This window comes from Rhipicephalus microplus, chromosome 5, assembly GCF_043290135.1.
Source record: "Rhipicephalus microplus isolate Deutch F79 chromosome 5, USDA_Rmic, whole genome shotgun sequence".
Lineage (NCBI taxonomy): Eukaryota > Metazoa > Arthropoda > Arachnida > Ixodida > Ixodidae > Rhipicephalus > Rhipicephalus microplus.
In genome coordinates, this window is record NC_134704.1 from 243788 (window position 1) to 263503 (window position 19716).

Sequence of the window (19716 nt, forward strand, 5' to 3'; positions counted from 1 at the left end):
ACTACTTAGCTTACTTCACGAAAAAATAGCGTAATGTCATTGAAGAACAAGTTTCCCTTACATAACCTGACAATTCAATTCGTTTCGTCTCACGTAGCAATTAAATTGCATATATGGCATACCAAATGCTCCTGTGTCTAAGACCAAGTGCTGTAGCTCCAAAAGAAATAACCGCCAGAAGTAATGAATTGGATACCATCTTTCGGATTAGTTCATTCAAAAGCATTTTTCTTTGACTGTTAACCAATCTGCATGTTAGGAAGCAATGATGCAGGGCGTAGAGTATAGCAGAACTATACGTGATAAAAAACGATCCTTTGTGAATGCTGCAGCGACGGGTGTGCATGTCGATGTTTGTTTCGGAAATCAGCATAAAAACGCAAGAGGTTATAATGAATGAGAGACACGTGACGGTGGCCGAAGTGACCGTGCCATCGTCGTCAGCACTCTATAATGTGAAGCAAAAGATGGAACGGGGCATGCGCCGTCCCCTCTCGACTAAATCTCCTCGCGTTCTCTTTCTCGCCCGTGCCTCAAGCTCTTAGCATGAGCTGCGCAAGCGGCGAGGTAACGACTATGATCATGGTGAACGACGATGATGCCGCGACAGTTTCAAGCAAAGCACTTCGTGAGACTCTGTGGTTGAAAATCGCCGTGGCACGACGCTGCAACAAACGAGCACGCCAGTTTCCACAGCGAGTGGCTGTGGAGCCTTCGATATTTCTAAACGCTCTGAGTATTTTGCAAGTACGCGGGTAGTGGTATGGAGCCATCAATATTTCTAAATGCTCTGAATATTTTGCAAGTACGCGGGTAGTGCACGAGCACTGATAATAACCTAAGTTCGAAAAAATGACAACTTCTCACGATAGTTATGCAGCAAGCCTCATGCATTACACACACCTGACACACGCGCTTAGCCGTCACTCCTGGCGAGGGGCAGCAAAGCGCTCACTAACGCAAAAAATGCGGCCGCTTTCTTGAAAGTTTTTCTATTTATTCATGGTGGCATCGCGGAAGATTGTCCCTCTGCGATATATCTTTAAATTCTGCTCAAAGCACGCACTAACCCACCGGCCACGGGCGCTTGTGCCACCATAGCTATCAAAGCAATCAGGCGCTGCTGTTTGCTACGACTCTCAACGTTGGACGCCCGCTTGTTGAGCCTGTTGCTCCAACTGTTCCTTTCAATCTCTGCATCCGCGCTGCAACGCATGCTTGGTTGATTTCGGAAGTTTAGGTTTTGCCATCCGTCCTTTGCATTTTTTTGTTATCTTGCAGTGGGCTAAAGAAGTATATATACAACAAAATTCAAGCTCACTGTTGTGAAGTTTGCCAAAGAAAACGGGAATCGTGCCACCGCCAAGCAATTTTGTGTGAAGTTCTCCAACATTTGACGATTGGTGCGATCCGTATGAAAGAAAGAGTGCGCGCTTGCTGATAATAGTTTTCTGCCGTTAAAGAAGGACTTTTCAATTATGTGTGAACGCATAGGTCTTCCGGTATCGCCGTGTCGTGGGACCTAGTTTCTCCCAGCATAATGAAAGTGGTCAGGTCAAGACTTTCAGGATTTAGTTCAAGTTAATGGTAAACAGACGCCAAATCCAGCTTCGGGAATCGCTTGGCGCCAGCTAAGCAGTGCAACAGCTCATCTGTTTGTGGTAGTGGAAAGCTATCAACAATTATACCTTTATTAGGCTCTCACAGATTAACACGCATTCGTACTGAGCCATCCTTTTTTCCAAACGTTTTCTATAGGAGAAACCCGCTTAGAGGCATCCACGCGCTCGACTATGTGTCTTGAGCTTCAAGTTTCTGCAGCTCTGCCGACGCCTGCTCATGCAGGGTAAACGGCAGCGGTCATAATTTGCTGGCAATGGTGGAATAGACTCGCGAACTTTAACTTTGTGTTTGAAACCTTTGGCGAGTCCGAGCTGTTGGTCAAAGAGATGTGCATACTCGAAACGTAACTTAGTTGGCAATGTAGGAGTGCTGGAGGACAATGCAAGGCACCGAAGTGATTTGCCTTCAATGTTCATCTGTAGTGCCGCAATAGTGTCTAAGCCCAATACAGTGGTGCCTTCAGATACAACATACATAATATTTCAAGCAGTTCTGTCTTGAAATGCAGCTGAAGGGAGAAAACTTCCTCTGTTACTCTGTTTTATCTTTGACTTGGAGTAGTCGAACAGTTGCCCTGAGGTCGACTTCAAAGCGCAAGTGCTCACAAAAAACTGACGATAGAGGTCGGACAGCAGTGTTTGTTCCCATATGCTCTTCTCACATCCGCCCAGGACACTGCATTGGACTTGGCGAGCCCGATCATACAAACGCCATCAAAAAGAATGTGCTGTCCCGCGGTCTGTTCTTGCAGCTACCGACAGACATGCTTGTTTGTGGGTGCTTGATGCAACCTCTGGGCCTGTTGTTTTACCAGCCGGTTTCAAACTGGGAACGTTTGAGGAGCAGGCTACAGTTGACGTCAGGATGGTCTCAGTCTCTAGCCATCAGTCAGACTGCGCCCGACTACTCAGCTGGGATGAAACGCATGATCAACAAGTCATTGCCTTCTTCCGAGCAGCGTGTTCTCGAGGATGTGCTTACACGCTACGCGGGAGTCTTTGATTTCACTCAAAACAAGCGTTGTTCTATGTTGCCCGAATCCCGTATGCACTACCGCATCAACACGAGAGACGCTACATGGATATGCCAGGAACCCTATCGCGTATTCCTGTCAGAAAGGAAACTGATCGCCGACCAGGTCAACAACTTGCTGCAGAAAGGCTCTATTCAGGAGTCAAGCAGTCCCTGGGCAGCTCCTGTCATATTGGTAAAAAAAAAAAAACACTCTTGGCGATTTTGTGTCGACTACCGCCATCTCAACGCCACCACAAAGAAAGACGTGTATCCACTACCATGCATCGATGATGCTGTTGATTGTCTATGCTCGGCCGCACACTTTTCGTCTGTCGACCTAAGGTCTGGATACTGGCAGATACCAATGCATCCTTCTAACAGAGTGAAGACTGCTTTTTTTACAGCTGATAGGTTATTTGAATTTAACGTTATGCCGTTTGGCTTATGTAATGCTTGAGCTACCTTCGAACGATTCATGGACTCTATTCTTCGCGGTCTCAAACGGGAGATATGTATGTGTTACCTCGACAACGTAATTATTTTCGGCAAGACATTTCACGAGCACAACCATAGGCTTAGCATTATTCTAGATTGCGTCAAACAAGCTGGTCTCATTTTGAACGCAAAAAAGTGTCATTTTGGTGAGCATCAAGTCCTCGGGCTCGGATATCTAGTTGTCAGAGACAGTATGCGACGAGACCCGCAAAAGATCAATGCTGTCCGCAACTTCAAGCAATCAACGACTGTGAAGGATCTTTTTAGCTTCGTGGGCCTGTGTTCTTATTTTCGCTGGTTTATCAAAGACTTAGCCCAGCTTGCTCATCCGCTGACAAACTTGCTTCGCAAGAACACGCCATTCCGATGGACTGTTAAGTGTGAGGCTGCTTCCGAGCAGCTGAAGTATTTGCTTACTTCCGGACCCCTCTTGCCCCATTTCAACCTGGAGGCACTCACGGAACTGCATACAGATACTAGTGGTGTTGGTGCCGTGCTAGTTCAGTATCACGATGTTCATCAGCATGTCGAGGTGTATGCAAGTCGTACTTTGACTAAGGCTGAGAGGAATTATACAGTCACAGAACTTCAATGTCTTGCGGTTGTTTTTGCTGTACAAAAGTTCAGACCTTATTTGTACGGCCGGCAATTCAAGATCGCCACAGATCATCATTCTATTTATTGGCTCGTTGGACTACGTGACCCAGTTGGCCAGTAGGCTCGTTGGGCCTTGCGGCTTCAAGAATATAATTTTTCTGTGACTTACAAGAAGGTTCGATGCCACGCAGATGCCAACTGCTCATCTCGTCTTCCATCTCCGACTGTGGGTACTGATGACGACAATTTCGATAACTACTTGGCTGCAATCTCCTCCAACTTCTCAAATTTGTACGTCTTCCATCACGAACAACAGTGTGACCCGTCGTTGAAACCGATGATTGATGTGGTTCATAGCTCTAAACGTGCCACGTCGTTCGTGATTCATAACGCCCTACTATATCGCAAGAATTACTCTAGCCATGGTGCCACACTACTCCTCGTTGTGTCAGAATGCCTGCGTCTTGCGATATTCCAAGCCATGTACAATGACATTACGTCTGGGCACCTTGGGTTTGCCCGGACGTTTCACCGTATTCGACAACGTTTCTACTGGCCTCGAATTTGGAAGACCACCAAGCACTACGTCGTGAGTTGTGATGTCTGCCAACCCCACAAACAACCTACCACGTCATTGCTCAGCCCACTGCAACAGGTTAAGCCACCGACATCACCATTCGAGAAAGTCGGCATAGATTTACCGGGGGCCATTTCCCAAGTATACCACCAGCCGCCGCTGGATTATTGCGTGCATAGATTACTTGACGCAATATCCTGAAATGATGGCGGTTGCATCAGCCACATCATCTGATGTGTCATGGTTTTTTCTGTGCTCGATTATACTTCGTCATGGGGCCCCTCGTGTGGTAATAAGTGATCGCGGCCAGCAATTTACCACTGACGTTGTCGAATAGTTGCAACGGCTTTGTGAGTGCCAGTATCGGCATTTCACACCACACCACCCTCAGGCCAACGGCCTCACTGAGCACATCAATTAAACCATCATCAACATGCTTTCAGTGTTCGTCGCAGCGGATCACAAGAACTGGAATGCCGTATTACCTTTTGTTACATATGCCTTTAATACCATAAAACACGAGGTCACAAGTTATACACCTTTCTTTCTTCTCTATGCTCGTCATCCCCATAGTTTCCTCGACATCATACTTCCTTTCTCGACGAACGAAAACGCCAATGTCGCGCCAAGGAAGCTCGTCGACTTGCTCAGCTTCAAATTCTTTATCGGCATGTATGTACGTATTAATGAGGTTTTACTGTAATGAGCTTTCAACGTGTTCACGCTGCTATGAACTTCATGCTGCAGCCTTGTTGTTGTTGCAATATCCTTTACTATTTTATGTCACTGCTTCTGTACATAATCCTACTTGCGTTTACTTGTTTATTTTGTGCTTATTTTGTGGGCTTGCTGCTTAACTGAGCGAAGGACAGTGCAAATTTAAGGCTTGTTTTCTTTGTTAGGTCCAATTAGTGATAATTAACCTCAGAAGAACTTGTTTTTGGGCAAGTTGGTGCTTTAGTTTGCTGAACAATTTATAAATGGCGCAAAACTAGGAACTTGAAAATGATGGGAGGAAAAAAACAGAAAAAAACCAAATTTTTATTGCCGGTTGCAGGCTGAAACACGGGTAAACTTCAACACATGCGCAGAAGCGAGGAAAAGTCGCCTAAGACATGTCATCTCGTTCGGCGCCCATCTCTCTCTTTCCTCCCCTCATTTTCATGTTCCCACTTTTGCACCAGCTACGAAAAGTTCAGAAGAAAACTAATATACAATAATGCCAGGGAAACCACAGGGGTTGTTATTAGAAGTAATTGTAATGCAAATGTGGATGAAAAGATAACTTGCCAGCAGCAGGATCTGCACCTGAGACCTTCAAATAGTGCATTCGATGCCACTGAGCTTCATTAAGCTAAATAAAAGCTAAATGTTCTTCCTCTGTGCGTGTCATGGAAAGCCTGTGCTTGTTCCAAACACAGAGGTAGCTGCTGTAAAATTAGATTTTGCCTACTCCAAAAGATGCTACAAAATGCTGGAATGCATTCCCACAACTGCTAGCGTCACACAAGTCGACAGGATGAAGACCTGGCGGCCGCTCATCAGCCTCACATCATTCACGAAGTCACCAGCAAAGCGCATCAACTGAATATTGACCACAGAAGAGGGGATCTCAGGAGTGTTCAGTTACCGGCATTATGACAGAACTATCGACTGACCTTACAATACACCGGATCAGCGGATGATAGACCCGTGTAGGACTGGTTCCACCTGTTCGAGCTTTAGGCTACCGCTGCATCGTGTTCGGAACTGGAAATGGTCACTAACTTCAGCGACTACATCGCTGGCTGAGGCATTCAAATTTTACCTCACCCACATATTCGAGAACTGTTAATCATGGTGAAAAATCAAAGAGGAAATGATTATCTGTTTTCAAGATTACGATGAAGACTCTATTATAACATGCCATCTGAAGGCAATCGAACTCTGTTGCCACAACCCTCAGCAGTCTTCATGCATTGGAACGCCCAGAATGACAATAGTTATAGCGCGAGAACAGAACGATGACAAAGTGTCGTCTTTCTGTTCTTGAGCTATAACTATCGTCATGTCATACCAACTAGCCCAAACTGCCCCACCCAATTGAGTCGACCATTCCCATTCCGGCTAGACAAATGAAAGCATCTGCTCTGTGAAAGGCATCGATATCTGTTTGCAGGAAGAGTCACCCTTCCATGTTTCACTGTTGCACGAAAATCAACCTTTAAAGCAAGAACATATGCAGCATTTTTGCCATCGTCTTTCTGGCACCACTTCCCTCGGCGTCATCGCTTCAACGCCGCCAGAGAGGGTGACAGATCATATGAGGAGCGCCAAGGCCAGCGTTAGCTCGGCGTCGCACAGTGTATTAAAGAGAATAAACCCGAGACCTTGCAAAGCAGTGTGCAGTGTACGTCATGGCAGCAACAACAAATAATCCTGAAAATCGGTTTCATGTCTTATTTGCAGTTTTGAGGTGAGAAAAACAAATCACAGTACCACGGAAAGTTTTTTTTTTCCTCTTAGCACCAGCTGTTAAAAAAGTAAAAACCAGAAACTTGATATATACGGCCCCTGAGCTTGGAAGTTGTTTTACATCTTTGAGGCTACGTATTCAGCCAATACACGCAGGCCTGCTAACCCTACCGATGACTTAAATATGGCGCTCGAAAACGGTTAGAATAAATTCCAACCGCTTTCTGTCAAAGCTTCTGAGGGACAAGCTAAGTCATATACAAGCATCAGTTGAAAATTTTCAGGTCACACAGAGCACGGCAGCGACTTAATTATGGTAGCTAGATGGGGAGGTGTACAAAGCAGCGCGTCATGAAGGCAACAGACCTTCAGGATGCTGCGGTGGCACTGCTGTTGGCATTGACATGCGATAGAGATGCCAAATACGCTCGGCTGGTTGCCTCTGCTGCGAAATATTGGACTCCGGCCGCTCTTTAATCAAGTTATCTGCCAGAAGTTTGCCAGAAATGCTGTTTCAATGCACTAGGGCTGTTTCTTGAATATATTATGATAGAAGAGCGAGAATGCCTGTGAGCTAATAAAGTAGTGAGTACAAGAAGTTTTGATGGAATTGATTTTTGGAACATATTGCCTGCTTTACCTTTCAAAGTATACAACAAGCAATTTGTTTACATGGAAGAGCTTGGGGCAGCACCATGCTGAAAACGAACATTTATTCAAAAAATCATGTAACATTTAACAAAGTACAAGTACACAACATGAAAAAAAATGTTTACAAATTCACATAATTCACAAAATCTTGATCGGTACAGCTGGGCGGATGTACCAAAACATCACATATGTATGAGGTGGGACGTCTTACATTTAGTGCGGAATGTTGAATGCTTCTGAGTAGCAAGAATGGCTAATTATCAACTCATCCAGTTCACTTAAAATAAGACAAAATGGAACTTGATATTTACACACTTTGAAAAGTTCACAAGATAAATGAATGGCGATTATGTCGGTCGTCTCATTTTAAGGTGCTTCATCTTGTCTCTTTTAGCCTGTCTTGATGCATTCTCACCTGGCAATATAAAATGAAGTTTAGTAATCACTCAAAATCTGATCACTTGTGACCTGTACATTGTACCACGTGTAGCCAATCATGGTTAGCTTGTTAAGGGAGAGGCAGGAGATGAAATCCCTTATACTATTGCTCTTCGTCTTCTTAAAGCTAAATCAGTGCGTAATAGCTTCTTCTATTTTCAATACCAGTTTTTTTCAGTGCTTTTTGACGGGTACATCAGTTCTCCTCTATCCGTGTGACTTGCTAAACATGACTCCTTTGGACGCGGGCCTTCACTGTCTTCTTGCAGCAGCAACTCAGCGCTCTCGCCACACTTCGTTTTCTTTAGCATTCTTCGCGCTGCATACCCACAAACATGGTATGTTACACGAGAGTCACTTTTTTCCCCAATCAAATCACGGTAGTCTGGAACGGCATCACGTGCATTTAACATCTGAAGGGCCTCATTGGGTTGTCCCACATCTAAAAGGTCACCGAGCTTGTTTTGCACATCTTTTAGGTGACAGCTGTTGCTCGGATCCAGAAGGCTATTTAACAGGCTCTCTGAGACATTGCCACATGATGGAGACTGTGCCAAGCTCTGAAAAGTGAGGCAGCTACTGGAAATGAGGAATTGTATTCGTATGGGATGGCCATTACATCCAGACATCTGTCTCAAAACGCCGAACAAGTTTTCAATTGGATCTTGGCTCAAGTGCGCTGTCAGTATGTACTTGAAGCCCAAAGTACCTGTAACATATTCTAGAAATGACAGCGTGCTATTTAGAGTTACGCTTAAGTCCCGAGCTGTGGAAGCACTCAGGGATCCCGATTTGACTCCAGAGAATGAAATATCCAAATAAAACTCCAAATGAAAGATCCTTAAAAGCATCTGAGCTACTCACAGTCACAGGTTTTATCAATGATAAAATGCGGAAATGTATGACAATGCAGAGATGCGGAGATGTATGAGGGAAATGTATCTATCTATAAATCAATGAAGATGTATAAATCAATGAAGATGTATAAATCGATGTGGAGATGTTTGACAACATCTAAAACGACAATATTATCAACAACGGTGCCCTACTTACCGAGAAATTAAGGTAAATGCACAAGACAAAAGCACCACAGTAGGACATTTTCAAAATGATTCTGATGACATCAAATGGACCGCCTACAATTAATCACTAGTAATCGACCTAACTGCACTAAGCGAAGCTAAAGGCCAGGCTGAATGGCCTTTAGTTTCGCTTCATGTTTCTGTATCTTTCCAGAAATAAAATCTGTTCAAATCAAATCAAATTTAAAAAATGAAGAACCTTCTGTGCATCAAGAGACGCAATAAAATGCTGCTTGTTTGTTTGTGTTTGATTCATGGAAAAAAGAATCACCGGACATTATTATGGGGAATGGTGCGAGTGGTTCAAAAATTCAACTTTTGCGTGGTTACATGGGACAGGTGTTGTCATCTAGCGGAGTGCAGTTGAAACAAAAAAAAAGTTGGCAATCTCGAAGCCAATGGCGGGAAATTGATCAACGACCGTTGTTGCTCCTGTGACTCCCGCTGCTTTCGGTCTGTGGCTACTAGCACAGTAAAGCTATTCAACGTTGTTCACGGCAACAGGGACGTGAGTCGGTCCAGGCGGTCCGCTTCTTGAGGCGGGTAATTTGAAGTGTGCTAACCCGATGCAAACCACTAAAACGTGATTTTATTCCAAAATAGGCCCTTCCTTGGCACAAAAGTAACATTATGATGTTTGTGGACCGCCATTTCAACAATCAACGTCGAGTTAATGGCTGCCTTTTAGTGTCCCTTTAAGGCCTGACTACCCATGCATGTTGAAGCCCATCAGCGTGTAACTTTCTGACATGGCATCATCCCCGCTCCCTATGGAGAGTGTGGGAGAGAGTGCGAGAAGTTATTAAGACTATGCTCTTCTTTTTTTATAATTGTGATATCCATATATTTATTAAAAGTGCAATGAAATTGGTAATTTTTGAAATTTTAGAGTGAAAAATTTTAACTTAGCATGTCGCTTTGAGTCCTTAAAAAGCTTGCAACAGGTCCTGGAAAGTCCTTGAATATCCTTGAATTTCCTCTTTGGAAACCTGTACAAACCCTGATGTGGATACCAAACTTCAGCAGCATGTTCTTATTTAGATCTTATTGCATGAAGGCGCATGAAATGAAAGTGACATCTATTACACTGCACAGAAAAAAATGTGTGATTGCAAAATAATATCAATAGTAATAAATAACCTATTTATATAATGTTTGCATTGACTGCCATTTTAAATTATATTTGTGACCACAACTTTATTTGAATGTACTCAAAAAGATAGTGTATATGTATTAGTGTCCATTTTGTTGTGCACTGTATTGGTTTATTTTTTTCTTCATTTTTTTAGTTTTTTCATCTCTGTGCTATTTCTGCACTGTGTATACATCTCTACTGATACTGTAAGGGGGGAGGGAGCTTCATCAAGTGGCAATTGAGCGGCTTTTTTTCTTCTCCATGTCGGAAAGAAAGATTCAAGCCAATATCACAGCACGTGTATTCAGGCACGTCCTGTTTTATATTTATCTTCTTCTTTCCCTATTTGAACACAGTGTAGACAAGAGAACCTGTGGCAAAAACACGTGTACACGGATATCAGTATGCAGCATCGAAACCGGGCACTCTACACCATGGTGGCATGCTCTCAACGCAGCTAATATACCACTTGCACTTTAACACACCATTATTGTAGTACTGTCAAGGATTATAGAGAAAGTGAAGGTATCGTTAACAGAACTGCAATATATGTGCCAAACGATCCATGCGCAGGTTTATAGTGCAGTTCCGAGCACATGTCACCACTGCTGCAAAGTGTGGCACTTGTGCGGCTTTTTTTTTCTCGCAGTAGCACACTGACTTATTGCACACTGCTTGTCCGCTGCTAAGAGCGCTGCTGACTGCGTCAACAATGCTGCACTCTGAGCAGTGAAATCCACAAACAGCTGAAGTTTATGCACGATGCCCACATGCAGCGCGGACTGTGCCAATCGCGACTAAAAAAGACTGCATATGCTGCTGTTCCTTATCTCAATTAAAGGAACACTAAAAGCAGCTATATAGTCAACTTTGATTGTTGAAATAGCAGTTCAGAAACCTCATTGCATTACTTTTGTGCCAAGGAAGGGCTTATTTTAAAATAAAATCGCGTTTTAGTGGCCCGCATCGAGTTGTAGCACTTCAGATTACCTGTCTCAAGAAGCGGTTCTACTAGCGTGACTGTTGTTGCACACAACGTTGCCTGGGTTTACTGCACGGTCGCCGACACTTGTAGACATAACGAAAGCAGCGGGAGCCACGGCAGCAACGGCCATTGATCGATTTTCTGTCATTGGCTCCGATATGGCAGACGTGTTTTTGGTTCAACTGGGCCCTGCTAGATGGCACAACCTGTCCAGTGTAACTACACAAAAATTTAATTTTTGAACCACTCGCGGCATTCTTCATAGTAATGTCCAACGGTTATTTCCCTCACGAATGAAACAAAAATGAACGAGTAGCATTTTATTGCATCTTTCGATGCACGGAAGGTTCTTTTTCTAGTGCTACCAGATCAATTACTAGTGATTAATTGTAGGTGATTCGTCTGTCGTGATCGATATCATTGTGAGATTGTCCTACTGCTGTGCATGTACTCTTGTGCATTTACTTTAAATTCTCAGTAAGTAGGGCACTGTTGTTAATAATATTGTCGTTTAAGATGTTGTCATACATTGAGCTTTCTTTCTGATGTAAATTGTTATTTGACTTTAGTGTCGCTTTAACTACGGTGAAGTCAACCACGGACACGCATCTTATGTCTATGTTTCCGACCAGTCTATGTTTCCAACGCGAGTGAACGTCGCTTTTCGCATTTTTTCCTGTGTCGCATTATCGGCACCGATACCGTCTTCCGTCGTCGCTCTAGCAGTGGCGACGGGCTCTAACATGTACAGCTGCACAGTGAACTCATACTGCTTTCCACAGTTTGACACACTAACAGCTCTACCCGATTTCAACAGATAAATCCGGTATCGCCTGCCAGCAAGCGCAGTAAGGTGTTCTCACCGACCCGCGTGTGATGTTAGGGAGCTATGACCAATCACAGCGGTGGCGAGACACGGGATGGCCGCCGCGATGCCTGTTCCTTGTTTTTGTAAAATAGTTATCACATGCGAAGCAGCTCTTTGACTAGCCTGGGTAGCGCTGTTGGTATGAACGCGCCACAGCGCGCTCCCCTCGTCGCTAGTGTTGGAGCAGTGCCAAGTAGGTCATTCTGCATCTGTGCATTGGTGTCACGCTTCCTTCGCAGTTCGTGCTGACGTCACACTCTCCCTCGCCTCCTGCGAGCAACGCAGCGCCCACAGCTGCCGCCTCGTCCGTTCGCCCACACCAGCCGCTACCGCTGCTCGCTACACCGTCGACTTGTCGGTTTACGCACAATAAACCTGACGTGCCAGCCATCCTGAGACCTATCCCAGCCATCACTTCAAACGAATCTTCCAGTGCTGCACACAGCACTCGCACTAGCGCCGTTCAACCCGTGACATCACCTGTGCACAACGCTGCTGTTTCACATCCCGTCAGGATACCCTTTGGGAAGATGCTGTGAATTTTTTTGCATTGTTTTACGAAAATTTTTTACTTGATATTCGAGTTTGCAGCATGATCATGACATCATAACCTTGTACTTTAATTGTTTCGGTGTTCCTTTAGGACCAGTGCACAAACTAGAAAAAAGGATTCTTCAATGCATCGGTTCAAATACTGTCTCCCATTATTCTCCATGTATACTCTACAATAGCTAGCAGTGAGACAGCAAAAAATAAACATTAACATTGGGTTCATTTCTATGCCAACAATTTCTTAACCAGTGGGTCATCTTTTCAAGCTCGTCACGGTGCTTGTACCTATGTCACTATTATCCAATTGAAGAACATGTCTGCCATCTATGACAGCAATAGATGCTCAACCATTTTACAATTATTTTGAAGAGTGTGGGTTCTTAATGATATTGTGATTCTTCTGCATTAATGACATATCCTAAAGCATTTCTACAATTATTTGTGATGCTGTCAGTTCTGTTTGCTCAAGTTCATGAGAAAAATGATGCTGTCCTGGATTGTTTCTGGGGCCCATATGAAGTTACCTCACTAAGTATGGCATTGTAAATTTTAAAAGCTATATTTTTGCAGATTCTACTTTCCAACCTACGAGAATGACCAACTGCTCTGTGCTCTGGAAGACAAAAGCCTACTGGAGGACCCTGCAGATGAAGTGGTTGTGTCAGAGGACTGGTTGCCACCAAGTAGTGTATTTGAGGCAGTTGAGAGTAGTGAATGATGCTGTAGATATATTTGCTTGCATACAAAACCTGGTTATCGGTCTTCTTTTTTGGCATACACTACTTTCTACACAATGAGGTGCATAGATAAGCACTCAAACATTTACCAAAAGACAGAAAAAAATTGCAACCTGCCAGTAGCGTACCCAGAAGTTTTGGGGGGGAGGCTCTCAATTATACTGGATGCATGTTCGTGAATGCATTTCTGTCGGTGTGTAAATACATCTGCGTACATGCAAAACTGAAAAACTTGGGGTTCGAACCCCCATCATTACCTGGGCTAACTCAGTGCAACTTGCATTGGCTTCTCACAATAGCTCATAAATTAGGAAGAAGGAAGACAGCTTGTGCGACATTGTATTCATCTGCGACGAAGAGACGTCCAGTATGCATTGGGCAACAGAATCTGGGTGTAGATTCCCATACAAGTATGTGGCGTCGGAAAGCTGCTACACCGCTATTTTGGTCCCTACAAAGTTGTTTGACGCATGGTTCACTGAACTATGAAGTTGTTTCGAAAGCCAAGAAACCTCATACGCTACTCATGCTGAAGAGGTGGTCATAGCTCTAGCTATATCACACGACAGTTCTAACATTATAATATCAGACTCCAAAGGAGCTTGCAAAATTTTCAACTGAGATGGATCTCGCCCCTAGCTGCCAAAATTTTTTGATCTTGTCCACGGGTAGGTGACCCCTCTCCCCGCACACTAATCTAGGCACCCGGCCAGCAGAGCCTCGCAGGCGATGAGGCGACGCAAGCTGCCGCCTGCGCACTTATTCCCCGGGGCAATGCCTTGCTCACCAATGACCTCTGCGATCCAGAAGCAAATCTTCCTCTTCTAACTTATAGAGAGATAATTACCCATTACCGGGACTCCCACCGCTGCTTTCCTCCGCCCTGCAAAGGACTCGGGAAGGCGGACGAGAGAATTCTTCTCCGTCTATTCACTAATACGCTACTGTGCCCAGTAGTGCTTGCCCAGTAGTGCCTAAGCACTACTTTGCAAGGTGCTAGGCTAGAAGGGGAAGCTATTGAACATATAAGAACAAGGGTTACAGAAAAATTTCAACAAAGGAGTGCCTTATGCACCACAATAGACAAGGATGAATCGAGTGGCACAATGGCTCCATTTTCAAAAGAGTGGGAAATGGCTGAGAAGAGGGTTCCTAGTAGTACATCAACAGGCCCAGATGGCATTCCAATTATTCTGGTAAAGACATTGGGTCCGAAGTCTAAACAGACTTTGAGAGAGGGAGTGAGCAAAATAATAATCGATGGTGAAGTCCCTGATGAATGGAAACTTAGCAGGATGAGCATGATCTATAAAGAAAAGGGGGACGAAGCTGACATAAACAACTACCGTCCTGTAACAGTGACATCGGTGGTCTACAGGCTGGCGATGCAGATTATAAAGGAAAGACTGCAGACATGGATAGAGGAGGAGGGGGTGCTGTGAAAACTGCAGAAGGGGTTTCGGAAACACAGAAGGTTGGAAGACAATCTGTTCTCACTGACACAGTGCATCGAAATAGCAGGAAAAGAACTCAGGCTCCTGTGGCTAACATTTTTGGATATCAAGGGAGCATACGATAGCGTGGTTCAAGAGGACTTGTGGGTAATACTAGACACACTGGGTTTGGAAGATGGAGTCACTAATCTTTTAAAGGAAATCTATGAAGGTAACAAGACAATTATAAAGTGGGAAAAACAGGTATACAAGCCTGCTTAGGTAAAACGGAGCTTAGGCAAGGGTGTGTTCTGTCATCCTTGTTATTCAGAATGTACCTACAAGGATTAGATGCAAGTGGATGCCAAATTAGATGCAAGTTGACTGGGCTTAATCCTCTCTTTCGTCAAACAAGGAAAACTCATTGATCAGGCACTACCAGCATTAATGTACGCAGATGATATAGTGCTAATGGCGGACAACAAGGAAGATTTGCAGAGATTGATGGAAATCTGCGGTAATGAGGGAGGTAGGTTAGATTTTAGATTCAGTAAGAAAAAATCAGCAGTCATGATTTTTAATGATAATGAAGGTAGTGAGCTTAGAATACAGGAAGTCAGGCTAGAGATAACAGATAAATACAAATATCTGGGCGTATGGATAAGCAATGGGACCGAGTACTTAAGGGAACACGAAATATACGTGACGACTAAAGGTAACAGAAATGCAGCAGTGATGAAAAATAGGGCACTGTGGAATTACAATAGGTATGATGTTGTGAGAGTAATATGGAAAGGGGTCATGGTTCCTGGGCTGACGTTCGGCAATGTGGTCTTGCGCATGAGGTCAGAAGTTCAGGCAAGATTAGAAATTTAGGGCCAAATCTCATAAGCGCGAAAATGCACGCGACAGCGGCGAGCGACACTATGAGCGACGAAACAGGGCGTTCGCGCGACGTGTCGCGTTCTCGTTTTCGCGCGATCGCTCGGTTCTCCAGATTTGGAAACCGTCGCTCATCGCCCGGAAGTGCTGGGCTCAAGCAGCCAATAGCGAAAAACCGGAACAGACAAAGACTACATAGGTGACGTGACGCGCACTGCTTGAAACATGAACCGATTGCGAGATGTCAATCGTAGAGGGTTTTCCTTTTCTTGATCACGTCGTTCCAGTGCCCACTTGCGTCATGAACGAGCCGGCTTTCGGTTGCGAGAGGCGACAGGCGGGCGCACATGATTTCTTCGCGAGTATCCAACTCAACTCGCCGCAGGTCCAAAAGCCTTGAGGGGTTTCCTTTGCGAGCAAGGCGGCCCCCCCGCTAGCTGCAGCAGCAGCCTCCGGCAACACTATACGAAAAGGCGGGGAACGACAGCGCGATGACACAGTTAGGCCGGCGGAAATGCATAGCCTCCAAGAGCGCTGGCTCGCGGTGCATTGTGGGTGGCTCTATCCGCTCGCCTTTGTAATCTCGCGACCCGCGAAATGCATAGCCTCCAAGAGCGCTGGCCCGCGGTGCATTGTAGGTGGCTCTATCCGCTCGCCTTTGTAATCTCGCGACCCTGCCCTAGTCACGTATGCGCAACAAGAAATAACGCAATGTTTACGCATGTGCATATAAAAAAAGTGTTGCAAGGCACTAATAAACACTTTCCGTTTCATTACACAACAATATATCTTATTTTCAAATTGCATATCGCTCGCTACGCGGTTTTCTTGGTGGGAGTAGACGGCCTCATGCCAGCAACAGTGGAATTCGCTCGCCGAAGCCGTCGTGTGAATGAGGTTTGCCTGCGTTAGCGACTGATCGCGCGAAGCCGATCTACGTCGCGTCGCTTGTCGCTGTCGCGTGCATTTTCGCACTTATGAGGTTTGGCCTTAAGCAACGTGGAATAGGTAGGCTTGCTTTAGGAGCTCACGGGAATACACCAAATCAGGGAGTACAAGGTGATATGGGGTAGACATCATTCGAGGGCAGGGAAGCTAGCAGCAAGATAAAATTTGAGAAGCAATTGAGAGAAATAGGGGAGAAGCGTTGGGCTAGGAAGGTTTTCAGCTACTTGTACATAAAGAATGTCGATACAAAATGGAGGAAGCGAACCAGGAAATGGACTGGTAAATACTTGGAAAACAGCAGGTGGCCAAACCAAAAAGACCCATCGGTTAAGAAGAAAGTGAAGGAAACGGAGACTGACATGTGGAGAATTGGCATCATTAAGAAGTCCGCACTAGAGATCTATCGAACTTTTAAGCAGGAAATTGCCAAAGAAAGGATCTATGATAATACTCGGGGTAGTTCTCTACTGTTTAAGGCCAGGACGGGAGTATTGTGAACCAAGACATATCGGGCCAAATACGAAGGGGTAGACGCAGTATGCATTGCGTGTGGAGAGGAACAAGAAACTGCCGAACACTTGATAATGTTCTGTAAAGGGCTTCATCCTATAGTTCAGGATGATGGCGCAGAGTTTTTCAAAGCACTGGGGTTTAGGGACAGGGAAGGCAAAATAGACCTTAAGCGGGTAGACTTAACTAGAAGGAGGTTGTCTGATTTGTGGCCAAAGTCAAGGCGCGAGTGAAAATTAAGCCCTTCTCTGCAAAGTACCCGTCCAACTCTACTATTTAAAAGAAAGAAAAAAGATAAATCTAGTGGTTAGTTCACTAAGTATTACGGCTAGGTGGCATTAGCCGCCGCCCGATCTAAAGGGTAATGTCACGTACGTCCATCCATCCATCCATCCATCCATCTGGGTAACATTGCGGAGGAGACTAACGAGACACCACGCGCCGCTCTCCACAAAAAATTGCTCCCACGCTGTGTGGTGGTGACCCGTTTTCGGTAAAATCATTTTGATCGAGCAAGTGTGGGGCAGTACATGGAACCTAAGCTCTTTAAAGTCTGATCTCTGAAAACCATTCTTGAAAAGACAGTGATATGGTTAGTTTAACGTCCCAAAACCACCATATGATCATGAGAGAGGCCGTACTGGAGGGCTCCAGAAATTTAGACCACCTGGGGTTCTTTATCGATTATACTCCTAGATCAGAAGTTTGAATCAATGCACCCTCGCTGCGGGAGCCAGAATATCATTTTAATAAACCTCGTATTTATAATTGACATGTCATAAAGCATTAGTTAAACATGGTTGTAGTATCATAATTTATCTTGCCAAGATAAACGCAAACCCAAGTGTTTGTCTCACTAGGCACGAAGAAATAAATGTGGATTTTACCTATTCCTAGAAGCGTTTAGGAAGAACATTGTCCTACAGGCTACCTCACCTATTAACCACCTTAAATAACGAAGACATTGACACTTTGTTCTTTCTTCCGCCATTGAGAACTTCCTATGAATCTATTTAAATATTGCAAGAAACGTCGCTACTATTGGCTGTCTTGTGCATTTTTAAAATAATTCTTATTACTGTATTATATCTTTTTTAGGGGCGAAGCTCCTTAGGGCGTGGGCTGTGCGTCCCCTGTAGCCTGTATGTAGCCACCTCTAGTTTAGTTCTTGCAGTGTTCACTAGATGGCGGTACCGTCCCCTGTATGTAGCCACCTCTAGTTTAGTTCTTGCAGTGTTCACTAGATGACGGTACCGTCTCCTGTATGTAGCCACCTCTCGTTTAGTTCTTGTAGTGTTTACTAGATGGTGGTACTTGTAGCTGATGATGAAAAGATGCAAGATGTTATAAACTAGAAAGCGGTACTTGTAGTTGATGAAAGACGCGAGATCTTATACAGGAACCGCTCTCCCTTCATTTCACAGACCATAAAGCCGTCATAATGAAGGGACAGCGCAAGCCATCCATCGTCTAAGAACAAATAAAAGTTGATTTGTGTATATACACACACAGCGTTTCTCACGTCTTTACATGATGATCGACTGGGCGAATTACACGGAAGATTCACAGTTTACCGATGAATCCCTCCGGAGCTTCGCCCATTCATCATCATTCACCCCGTGAATATGCCGTAATTTTTTTGTTATGTCTCATTGTATCAGTGTATAGTTTTGATCCTGAGGATTTCTGACACTTCATTATAATATTATGTGTAATTATTTCTCACGATTAATTCCAAACTATAGCGCTGTAGATAAATGTAAGTTTAAATAATCAAAATCGGCACATTAGATGCTTCGCCCAGCTAATTCACTTTTCCGAATAGTAGATCTCCCGGAATTTCGCTCACTCTACTTTTTGATTTTTGCTTTTAATGTTCATGCCAAGTTATGATACGTATGTATTCCCTTGCTCTCTATTTGTGGAGCTTTGTTTCATAACTTTTGTATTCGTACTTGGTGCCATTTTATACTTGTAATGTTTATGTTTCATCCTACATGTATTAATGTCTGTCGTGTATTGCTGCTTTGCAAACTTGTGACTGGGTCGGTACTTTGTCAATCCCTCGAGCTTTTGGTCCCGTGTTCCTCGTTTTGTTGAAATAAAAAAAAATGAAGTCTCTGACGAAAACAACCATAGTTAATTTAGGTGAATTAAATTAGCAAATTTTGCACAAGATGCTGGACATAGAACACAGTGGCCTAATGTGCACCGGAGAGTTGCATGCGATGGCTTATAACAATGTGGCGCATGTTAAATACAGTTCTCATTGTTACAGAAAGCCGAAATATTTCACCATCAACCCTCTCCGCAAAGATATGATCACTGACCTAAAAAATTACAGTAATTCGGGCACCTTGCATCTGCTAGCAGACCATAATCGCAGGTATTTGCAGTGTAAATAATTTTTGCCCCTTTTACTTACACAGGGCCCACTAAAATTGAAACTGTTTATGGAAACGTGAGCCTTGCTTTTCCAGGTACCGCAAACTTAATGCTCCGCGACCTGTACTATCAGCATTAGCAAATTTTATTTTGGAAACATAACTGATAAATAGCGCTACCGTGTTGCAGGAACCGCTTGCTGACTACTACAACTCACACAATTTAAGCAGCAGCTTCATTTCTACATCTATAACGAGTGCGTCGAATACTAATTGCCGAAGTATCGTGCTATACCAGCAATGTTGTTACTTATAACGCGTAACCACCAACACTGCGAAACAAGGCGGGCG

General features: G+C 44.2%; 1 protein-coding gene across 2 annotated transcripts in view; it reads left to right on the forward strand.

The window, feature by feature from the left end:
• Positions 1-13219, forward strand: part of LOC119175128 (zinc finger protein 277) — a 90634-nt gene extending 77415 nt beyond the window's left edge. For both annotated transcript variants that reach the window (XM_075894691.1, XM_075894692.1), the window contains exon 13: positions 13042-13219. In XM_075894691.1, the coding sequence (XP_075750806.1) occupies positions 13042-13189 (148 nt within the window). In that variant the 3' untranslated portion in view covers positions 13190-13219. The remainder of the gene's footprint in view (positions 1-13041) is intronic.
• Positions 13220-19716: the final 6497 nt, after the last annotated feature.